Raw genomic sequence first — 12,108 nt, 5'->3', positions numbered from 1 at the left:
TACATCTCATTTAATGTTTCTCTACATATGTAATGAAATATCACAAAATAAATGGGCACACCCATCAATTAATACATATATTTTAATATGTTGAGTCTTGTCTCAGCACAAGCAAGTAAAGGAAAGAAAGAAATTTGAAAAACAAGGGTGGGTAGTTGGTCATCAACTGTAGGGACAGAGAGAGGAGAGTGAGTTTTCTTTCATTACAATACGAAACTATGATCAAATTTGACGACTTAAAAATGATTTATTTTTTAATTTTTTTTTATTATATCATATTTTTATTTTTTTATAAAAAGATAAAAAGTATATTTATTTAAATCATTTCAAATAATATTTAATTTTTTGTCTCATTTTAGATTTCACCATACCGATAATAATAAAAAAAGAAATCAAAACTTTAATGTAATAAACTAATCAAGATAAAGGTGAAAACAAGATCCTCTCATTTGGTGAAAGGTACAAGTTAATAAATAAAAACCTTTGATGATTAAAAAAAAAAAATATAACTTTGATTTTATGGTGTGTATCTTAAATTCATCATTATCATAATTTGGTGTCACACACACCACTAATATTCACAACCTTCTTATGATGATTTAAAATATATATATATATATATATAATCAAGACATGGACTAAATCAATTGAGTCCAATATGAGTAAAGTTCAATAATATGAAGTAGCCATCTAATTTGGGACTTAAGCAAAAATAAACCAAATAGACCCAAATTGGTCCCTACCATTCACAAAATTAGTTACACAAACTCATATTAAATTAATTCTAAATTTTGACTCTTGAATTAAATTTTTACCCATAAATCAAACATAGCCCACATATGTATCAAACTACACCCAATAAACTTTATCTCAAGTCATAATCTAACACCAAAATAAACACAAAATCAAAATTGGATCATAAAAATTGTGTTGCGTCAATTTATCAAACACCAATAAGTCTATGAGTTTTATACATTAAATATTTATCCTTTCATTCTAAAATTTTTGCCAAATATACTAGCTTCAAATGGGAACATCATATAATAATTTATTTATTTATTTATTTATTGTTAAAGTTTCTAAATTGTGAAACTATTTTTAAAAGTTCATAGAATTACAATCCAAATAAAAAGTTTAATTAATTTATTTATTTTTTTCATGGTCATTACATTAGCTGAGCAACCTTATTGAATTGTCGAAAAGATGCTCTCTTCAAGAAAAGTGACCCATTTATAGAGAGAAAATAGAGATGAAAAAGTAGATCCATGAATTCTATGTTGTTTAGAACTTTTTAAAAATAATTTTCAGAGAGCAAATAAATCAAAAGTGTTGTTGAATTTTTACTTAAGAGTGTGAGTGTGCTGTAGAGATATGAGGTATACCTATCTTCCATGGGGGGCTTCCTTTTATAGATAAGGGTTTGATATTTGTTTGATGGGCCTCCTCATTTTGGTTGGACCCAACTGAGTTGATATTTTTTCTAGCTTCCACAAAAACATTTACTATTATACTTATAATTTCACAAACCTCTTTAACACATCATTTTAGATATATTTCTTACACTAACTTGCTGTCAATAAATCATTTTTCTTAGTTTTTTTCTTTCCTTGCCATACAATCTGAATAGAGTGAAAACAAAATATATCTTTTAGGGTTGAGCTTAACTTGAGAGAATTTAAGGAGTCCATGAAACACACTATAAGTTCCATTTCGATTATCTGAATCATTCATTTTGTATTGCTCTCCGTATATATTGTTCATTAAAAAAAAAAATTAAGTTGATTGGATAATCGCAACCTTACATTTTATTATATTTGTTTTGAAAAAAATAAATGATCTATTTAAAATATATTATCGTCTATTTTTTTAGAAATAAATGTGATAAAATAAAAAAAAAATTACTATTATCAGATAAACTTAATTTTCTTCATAAATAATATGCATTAAGAGTTCTACAAAATAAACGATAATTTATGATTTAAAAATAAAATTAATCATTTTTGTTGTCTATCAAAAAATTCTGTAATATTTATTAAAACATACATAACATATAACACAAAAATATATAATAGATATATATAGGATTAGTTTGGGATGTTCTAAAAAAGTGTACTTTTTGACTTATTGGCTTATATGGGTTGGGTTTGATGTGATGTTTGAGAGGTGATGTGATTTAAATAAGATGATGTGATTTAAATAGGATAGTGATTTTTTGACTTTTTGTATTATTTAGATCATGTCAAACTTGACCATAATGCACACTTGAGAGAGAGAGAGAGAGAGAGAGAGAGTGCAATGGAACTCCACACTCTTCCTCTCCAATGCTTGTGTGAGACTCAACTCAACCTTGACTGTGCTCCTAAATGGTTGGTTGGTTGGTTGGTGTGCTTCACTCTTCCTCTCCAATACTTACGTGATACTCTAACACAACCTTGATTGTGCTCCTAAATGGTTGGTCGGCAAACGGGCTTCTCTTTCATCGAATTGGAGAGGAAATTAGTTTAATATGCACATAAAAGGTACTGTTTGGTGTAATTATTAAAATAAATTGTAAATTATACCTTAATAGATTATACATTATGACTTTAATCAGAAATTGTTAATCTGTTTGGTATAACTGTTGGATTATAGATTTAAATTACTGAGTAGTGTTTGTTAAATAAGCTGTGAAATAGCTTTTTCAATTAATTTTTATTTTTTATTATTCACTATTTGTCTACATTTCTCATAAAAAATAATAATAATATTTTATAGTCAATTTGGATTTTTTTCTATTTTTAAAAAAGTAAAAAATAAAAAAATTTAAGAGTATAATCGTAGATTAACATGTCTACAGCAGAAACTGATAATCAGAAGTAAGGGGTGAACAACTTCTCAGAATCAGCTTTTTTGATTTAAAATAAGTTATTAGATTCAGAAGCTGTTTGAAATAAGTTTAACCAAACAGTCCAAAATAACTTTTTAAAAGTCCGAAGACATAAGTTGACTCAAAAAAACCCTACCAAACACCCAAAGTGACCCAAACAATCCTTAATATTAACCCAAAAAACAATTTTTTTTTTTTAAAAAATGTGACAGACACCTTAAATTATTTATTAAATAAATATTATATAGGGTTGATTTAAAAAATTGATTAAAAATTAATTTTTTTATTTTTTTATGTATAAAAAACATAAAAAATAATATGATTAAAAGTTACTTTTTAACTAAGGCCAAGTTTGGGAAGATTAAATAAGTGCACTTTTTGTCTTTTTAGACTAAAAAGTTGAGGTTGAAAATATGAATGTTTGGGTTAACTTTTTGACTTTTTATGGAAAAATGTGTAATAAAAAATTGTAAAAATTGATTTGTAGGAGAAAATTAGAATTGGGAGTTGTGCAGCCGCAATTGTTGATTTTTGGTGAATAGTGATAACTTTTTAACTTTTTGAGTAGCTTTTTGATTTTTTAACTTTTTGGAGTGTTCCTAAACTTGGCCTAAATTTTCAAATTATTTCTAAAATATTTAATAATTTATTTAAAATGGACATAATTGCTTAAAAAACAAATTTACACCATTAATTTGAAATCTTAGATCAGATTTCCCGGAGAGAGAGTGCAATGGAACTCCCCACTCTACTCTGCATCATCGCACTCATCTGGTTCATCACCACCACCATCATCAAACCACTCCATCGGCGCCGCTCTCCACCCCCAAACCTCCCACCAGGTCCCACCGGCCTCCCCATAATCGGCTCCCTCCACCAACTCGGCCGCCACCCCCACGTCTCCCTCACCACCCTCTCCACCCTCCACGGCCCCCTCTTCACCCTCCATCTCGGCTCCACCACAACCGTCGTCGCCTCCTCCCCCTCCACCGCCAAACTAATCCTCCACCACCACGACCAAACCTTCTCCGACCGCACCGTCCCCGACGTCATCACCTCCCAACCCAACCCCAACTCCACCCTCGCTTGGGTCTCCGGCGACCACCGCTGGCGCCTCCGCCGCCGCATCTGCGTTACCCAGATGTTCAATTCCCAATCTCTCGATCTCCTCCAACACCTCCGCCATCAAAAGGCCAAAGAACTCGTTGCCCACATCTCAAAACACGCTGATTTGGCCTCTCCGGTGGATATTGGCCGGGTTTCCTTCGCTACGACTCTGAATTTGATCTCGAGCTCCATTTTTTCTTGCGATATGGTGGACTCTGAGTTTGAGAAGGCTCAGGAGTTTAAGGACTTGGTTTGGAGGATTATGGAGGATGCTGGGAAGGTGAACTTGTCGGACTATTTTCCGGTGATGAAGCGGTTCGATTTGCAGGGGGTGAAGAGGCATATTAGGCCTGCGTATCTGAGATTGCATGAGATTTTTGATGAAGTGATTGATAAGAGGGTGAGAGAGAGAGAGGGATTGGATTTGGGAGAGAAGAGTGGGGAGAGGAATAGGGATTTCTTGGATGTGTTGCTTGATCAGTGTGAAGAAGATGGGTCGGATTTCAATCGTGAGACTATCAAGCCATTGATTCTGGTATGATTTTAACTATATTTTAATGATTCATCTCCCCTTTTCTCTTCACCCCTTGACCCCCTCTCTCTCTCTCATTAGTTACTTTTTCTTTTTCTATTTCTTTTTTTTCCTGCTCCACCAATCACCTCCTGTCACGTGACAAAGAAGGTGAGGGGGTGACCCCCAAAAGGGGGTCCCAAGTATTATTCTTTACATTTTTTTAAAACACTCTGTTTGGATATGAGAAAAAGAAATGATTGTGTTTCTTTATAATTTCTTATTATTATATTTGTATAAATGAAAAGAAATAAATGTTATTTTTCATATTTTTTTTTTGGATAGAGTATATAAGAGATTTTTTTTATTATTATATTTTACTAAAATAATCTTTCATATTAATAAGTTATATTTTTTTTATAGAGTTGTTTTTTTAAATTGTTTATTCATTTTTTTTGTGGTAAATTATAATACAGTTCCGATTCGTAGTTCGAATTTGGCTCGACACTAAAACGTCGTTTTGGTGTGTCTTTTTTTTTTCTGCGTTTTTGTTGCAAAAGAAAGAATAAAAAGAATAGAGAAGAAGAAGAAGGGTGGGTCTGAAATCAAACCCAAACCCATACACACACAGCAGCAAAATCACCCCCCCCACACACACAGCAGCAAACCAGCATGAGCCTCGTCGGCGTTCGTTGTCTGCCGTCGTCCTCCGTCGTCGGCAGAACTAGCACGATTGTGTCGTCGGCAGAACCACGATCGTCCGCCGTCGTCCTCCGTCGTCAGCAGAACCAGCATGAGCCTTCTCTTCCTCTTCTTTTCTTCCTCTTCTCTCTTCGCTCTTTCTCTTTTCTCCTCTCTCTCTTCTCTCTCTTTCTCTATTCGAATGAAAAAGGAAAAAAAAAAATCGATAAGAAAAAAAAAAATCGAATTCGAGCCAAAATCGGGCCACTAATTTCGAGCTACCAGCCATTTTTTATTATAATATATCTTATTGAACTATAATTATTTTTCATTTTACCTCTTAAAATTTAAAACTCAACACTTTACTTCCTTGGTGTTTTATTTGGTGACACTTAACCAATTCCGTTAATAAAATCGTTAGAAACTTGGATGGAAACATGTCATGTTCGCACATGACAAACTGAATTAGATTTTGGAAGTAAAATGCCCTTGTTTTATTTTCTCATAGCCAAACAGGACCTATATATTATGCATATGGGTATAACTCTGCAAAAATATCATGGTTTGCTGTTCCTCTCACTCCCTTTGTTACCACATCAATGAACTTTAATAGTCAACACATACTTATGGATCTTCAAATTTAAATTTGATAAAAAATTAACATTTTTTTACTCTAAGAGCATCTTCAACCGGTCGACCCACCCCAATGGTATAACCGGTCGCCAAATAGGACCTGTCTGTTATGCATATGGGTATAACATTTTTTTACTCTAACATTTGATAAAAAAATTAAAAAGCCAATTTTCTCAATCCGATATGGTTTGTTTCAACCGTGCATCAAAAAGGAAGGGTCGACCAGTTGATCGATCGGCCGGTCGACCGGTAAGGCTAATAAATTTTTTTTTTTTTACCTGTTTGAACCTTTTTGACCGGTTTGAACCTACTTATTTGAAAGGGAACCGGTCGACCGGTGGATCAATTGGTCGGACAACCGATTGGTTGACCAGTTGACCCGCTCCAACGATAACGCACAGTGAAATAGTGAAATCTGGAGCCTGTTCTCACTTTGATGAATTTTTTGTTCCATTCTAATTTTGATACCAATTTGGTGAAACCATTGGAGCTTCAAAAAGTGACTTTTTCACCAAATTTCAAATTTGATGCAAAGTTTGATGAACCGTTGGTGATGGTCTAAGAGTATCTCCAATAGTTTATCAGATTTTTTATCAAATCTGAGTAAAAAAAAAAACAATTTCCTCTATTTGATATTACTTGTTCCAACAAAGAAATTTATCTTTTCGTCAAACTATCGGTCGACCTAGTGGACGACTGGCCAATGCAAAAAATAAAAATTGAGAAAACAAAGAGGTGGTCGACCGGGGGGTCGACCTCCTAGTGTAAAATTTTCACAAAATTTTGCTTAAAGTAGTCATCTGTGAGGACGTCCGGCCGGACATCTGGTGGGACCCACGTCCAATGTAAACACAGTATATTGGTGAAATCTGCCGAGCTCCTCAATTTGGTAAAATTTTTGGATAATTCTTATTTTGATATCAGTTTGATAAAACTGTTGGAGTAAAAAAAGTTACTTTTTTTCACCAAATTCAAATTTGATGATGGTTTTGCTTAACCGTTGGAGATTGTTTAATAGTTTTATCAAATGAGTATCAAATTACGGATATCAAAAATATCACCAAACTGAGGACACTTGAACCTTTTATCGTTTCACTGTTCATAGTCATTGTATTTTCGCTACTGGATGTCATGATTTTTTAAAAATTTGTGAAAAATTTACCCTAGCCAGTGTACTGACTGGGCATCTGTTCGATTGTCTGCCTGATTGATCGGTGGTTTGATAAAATTTTAAACACTTCTATTGAAACACTTAATATCAAATAAAATTTTTATTCAAATTTTTATTTAAATTTAATGAAAAAAAAAAGAAGCACCGTCAGAGATATCCTTATCTCGACCAAAACAAGTCCTATTATCTATAACTCACCAATTATTGAATGTTGATTGCCGTAGTCACAAACAATGAAACAATGAATGCAAGGATACCTTTTGTTCACTCATCCAAACAGTAAGATTTGAACCTCTAGGCCCCGTTTGTTTTGGGCTATAGAGAGGGTATTAGGACTAGTAATACCAAGGTATTACCAAAGCCTCTGTTTGTTTGCAGAGAAAGGGTTGGGACTATTAGTCCCTTGGTATTGCTAATACCCTTGGAAGGGAGATTGGTAAGGAGGAGGTAGAGATGGTATTAGAAAATAGTGAGGGGATTAGAAATTTTTTTATTTTTTATATATTGGGAATTTTTTTTTAATATAATGTTTAATTTTTTATATTTTTTTATTTGTTTTATTATTTTATATAAAAATAATTTAACAATTCCTCATTATTAATCCCTTCACTATCAATCCCCTCACTAACAATCCCCTCACTATTAATCCCCTCATTATCAATCTCCTCCATTCTATCTCCCAAAACAAATGGGCCCGTAGGGCATTAATCTCACCAACAGTCACATATTACAAGACAAATATAGATTGATTGAATCCGTTGACCATTGCTTCAAAATTGATTTTTCTGAACCAACTCCACATACTTCATGTAACTAAACCAGTGTCGGTTGTGAATGTGGGAAAAGAAATGGTTGTGTTTCTCACTTAAATGTGAGATGAAAATAATTGGTTATAATTTTTTATTTTTATGTTTAGATAAATAAAAGAGAAAAAAATATGATTTTTTTTAATAGAGTAAATAAGAAAAAAGATTAAAAAAAGATTGTGTTTTATTTTATCAAAATAACTTTTCATATTAATAAATTATATTTTTTTATAAGAATAATTTTGGTATTTTAAAAAAACTATCATTAAACTCAATTAATTTCTCACCACTTTTGGTGAGAAACAAAACATAGGTTTGGTGAAAATTCTTTTCTCACAATCTCTCATTATTTCTTATATACTTAACTATCCAAGTAAGTGAAAAGATTCCTATCCTTATCATTTATTTTTTTGGGCAAATAACATATGCCTCCTTCGAGGTTTAGCTAAATTACAGATACCCCTTGAGGTTTCGAAAATTACAGATAGGGGTGTGCGCGGTGCGGGTCGGTGCGGTTTGAGAGAAAAATAGAAACCGTATGGCGGGTGGCGGATTGATAAAAGTGTCACTAGAATTTGCCATTTTCCTTATCGAAAACCGGCAGTTCGGTGGCAAATAATGGCGGATTTGCCTTGGCGGTTCGGGCGGATTGGCGGTTTATAAAAAATATAATTCAAATTACAAAACTTAAATCAAAGAGTAAAAAAAAGACGAGAGATATCGTAATGTTAAGCATCTTGTGAAGCTTTCTTCTGATGCAGCAAGTGTAGCAACAACATAATATCAACGACTATACCATCAGTTCATTACAAGCATCTGTGGAAGCTACAATGATCAAATACAATACATAAAATTCCCCTCGAGCAGTAATGTAATACTATATTCTAAGGTATAGAACAACAAGCAAACTTAAGTAAAAAAATTTTTTTAGAATCTTATAAAACATGATTTAATAGCGGTGCGGGTCGGTGCGGTTTGGATGAAAAATAGAAACCGGCGGATTGATAAAAGTGTCACTAGAATTTGCCATTTTTCTTACCAAAAATCGGCGGTTCGATTGACAAATAATAACGAATTTGCCTTGACGGTGCGGTTCGGTGCGGTTTCGGCGGTTTCGGCGGTATTATGCACACCCCTAATTACCTCCCGGAGGTTTATATTTTCATAATAAATTGTCCCTGAAGTTTATATTTTTATAATAATTTGCTCCCTAATTTGTTATGTAAATAGTACATTCAGGGGGGTATCTGTAATTTCTCAAACCTCAGAAAATATCTATAATTTTACTAAACCTCGAGAGGGTATATGTAATTTGCCCTATTTTTTTTTCTCACCAACCTCCACCATCCAAACAGAGTGTAATATCCTGCATTTTCATAACAAATTAGCAACTAAAATACATTTGAGTTGTGATCTTATATATATATATATATAGTAAAATTTTCTAATATTTTAAAAGGAAATTTATTAGAAAATTCTCTTTATTTGTATTTTAATTAGTCCATATAATATTCGTGTATTTCAATAAATCTTATTGTTTTGAATATTTGATCCGTCAAATCTTAATTTTCATATTTAATGTATTTTATGAATAATTTTACCCTTACAAATATTTTTGAACCCTTAGTAACTTGGTGTGCATTATTTTGGACTATTCTGAATGTTTTATGATGTGAACATTCATATTAAATAAATTTGACAGTATGGATGTTCACATCATGAAACATTCGCACTATCAATGTAAATATTAATGCATGTTTCATCCTATTATTATTAAGAGTAGTTTAGTAATTATGCCACCCATTGAATTTACTGGAACATAAGAAAATAATTTGAACTGAATGAAACATAAGTAAATGAAAATAGATTTATGGATAAATATTTATATTTTAAACCATTTTTTTTTAAATATATCAAAAAAGTAAATATTTGTGAAGAAATATAAAAATAGAGTGCATGCTTCTGGACTAGACCTTGTTTGGACCCATGGGGCCACCATGGGTCTCACATCAATCATATGAATGGCACATTTTATATACTACATTGTCTAGATTATTCATAAAAAAAAAATTAAATCGATCATATATAATTTGACATTTATTTACAGAAAAAAAGAAGATAAATATTATTTAAAAGTTAGATTGTTTATTTTTTTAAGATAAGTATAATAAATTAACATTGCTGAATGTTATGATCTAATAAATGAATAGTTTAGATATGTGGTGGGTTCCATAAACTCAACATAGGTTTGAACCGTCAAAATAATTTGATAAATACAAAAAATATATATACTAATTTTTTTATATTTATTTTATTTTTTTATATATTTTTGGATTAAGTGAATTTTAAAAAAATAATAAATTTGAGTAAAAATTTTCATTACTCCAAATCTTTCATCAAATTTAAAAAAAAATAATTTTCCTCAAATTTACCTTTTCATTAAATTTAATGGAAAAAAAAAATCATTTTTAATGTTTCATCTTATTAAATTACTATCAAATTCAAATTTCATGAAGAATTTAATAAGTTCTCAATTTGATTAAAAAAAAATTCTCTATCCCTTGTTTTGATGAACATTTCACAAAAGAAATAGAGATAATTTTTTAATATTTTTTCATCAAATTTAAATTTGATAAAAGAAAATGTGAAGGATCGAAGATACATGGGAGTGCGAAAGTATGTTTGAGAGTACAAAATCTTTTAATTTTTAATTATTTTGATATAGTATATCATATTTTTAAAGTTTTTAGGCGTGCGGTTGTTGTCCTTCACGCCTCCTAGATTCATCCTTGTTCTTACTCGTTCCAAAATTGCATGACAGGACTTGTTCATCGCCGGAAGCGATACATCTGCAATAACAACAGAATGGGCAATGGCAGAACTCCTCCGAAACCCATCCCTCCTTCAAAAATGCCGGCAAGAGCTCCTTCAAACAATCGGAACCCAACAAACCAACCCCCTCAAAGAATCCGAGGTCCTTTCTCTTCCATACCTCCAAGCAATCGTCAAAGAAACAATGCGACTCCACCCTCCAGTCCCCCTCCTCTTGCCTTACAAAGCACGCAATGACGTCGAACTCCTTGGCTTCACCATCCCCAAAGACACCCAAGTCCTCGTCAATGCGTGGGGTATTGGGAGAGACCCCGAGTACTGGGACAATCCAACATCGTTTGTGCCTGAGCGGTTTTTGGATTGTGGGGTGGATTATAAAGGAAGGGATTTTGAGTATATTCCGTTTGGTGCTGGTCGGAGGATTTGTCCCGGGATACCGTTGGCCATAAGGATGGTGCATTTGATGGTGGGTTCGATTGTTCAGGCGTTTGATTGGAAGTTGCCGGAGGAGATGAGGTCGGAGGAGTTGAATATGGAAGAACAGTTTGGAGTTACTTTGAAGAAAGCTGTTCCTCTTCTTGCTATTCCAATATTGGAATGAAGGGTTGGATTGTAAATCTAATCCTACTATTGGTTTTAAGTTTTTAAATATAGTTTTTGTGTTTCTTATGTTTATACTGTGTTTGGTTGGAGAATTTGATATTAGATTATTCACCAAAAAAAAAAAAAAATTGATATTAGATTTGGAAAAGAAAAAAGAAAAGATAGGTAAAATGTGAATAAAATATATTTACATTTTACTTAGTTTCACACACCTTTTTCTTTTTCTCTTTCCCTTTCTAAATCTCTTCCTAAATCTCTCATCCAAACACAGCGTTAGTGAATTTTTTTTATATGCACTTAGGTCATTTGGCTTAGTAATTATGCAACCCTCTTGTGAAGTCATGTATAGGTTAAAAGTCTGTTTGATGATATAAATATTTATCTTATTGATTAACAATATATATAGAGTTTTTGTGTTTTGTTGTTTTTAGTGATTTTTATTTTTATATTTTAATCACATTTGTATTTATCATATTTTAATTCACAAATGTAATTAAGGGTATATTATAAATATACCTTCTAAGATTTTCTTAAAATATAGATTGTCTTCTATGGTTTTAAAAATTATACTCTATTCTTTTGAATTTTTAATTGCATAACAAATGATTTATTTTATTAATAAATTATTAAGTCACTTAATAGTTTTATTATAAATATATTTCAATTAACAATTTATATAATTTTATTGTTATATATGAGAGTAGTTATAAATCTTATTTTTTCTGTTAATGAAAAAAAAATTATAACAAAGATAATTGTAATTTTCAAAATTATAAGAACACTTTGTATTTTAAGTAAAATTTATGAAGTGTATTTATAATTTATCTAAAAACTAAATAAAAGATCAAGAAGTATATTGGATTAAATAAAATATATTGGATTGAATAAAATGAAAAAG

The 12,108-nt window shown here is 31.6% G+C and overlaps 1 protein-coding gene across 1 annotated transcript; it reads left to right on the top strand.

Moving 5' to 3' along the window:
• Positions 1-3,538: 3,538 nt before the first annotated feature.
• On the top strand, positions 3,539-11,609 carry LOC114298501 (geraniol 8-hydroxylase). The gene is made up of 2 exons (XM_028243079.2): positions 3,539-4,508; positions 10,597-11,609. Exons 1-2 carry the CDS (start codon positions 3,600-3,602, stop codon positions 11,206-11,208), a joined length of 1,521 nt encoding a protein of 506 aa, XP_028098880.2. The 5' UTR covers positions 3,539-3,599; the 3' UTR covers positions 11,209-11,609.
• The last annotated feature ends 499 nt before the right edge of the window (positions 11,610-12,108 follow it).

The sequence above is a fragment of the Camellia sinensis genome, chromosome 11, assembly GCF_055761805.1.
Source record: "Camellia sinensis isolate YWXY chromosome 11, ASM5576180v1, whole genome shotgun sequence".
Taxonomy (NCBI): Eukaryota; Viridiplantae; Streptophyta; class Magnoliopsida; order Ericales; family Theaceae; genus Camellia; species Camellia sinensis.
This window is presented reverse-complemented; position numbering and strand designations above follow the sequence as displayed.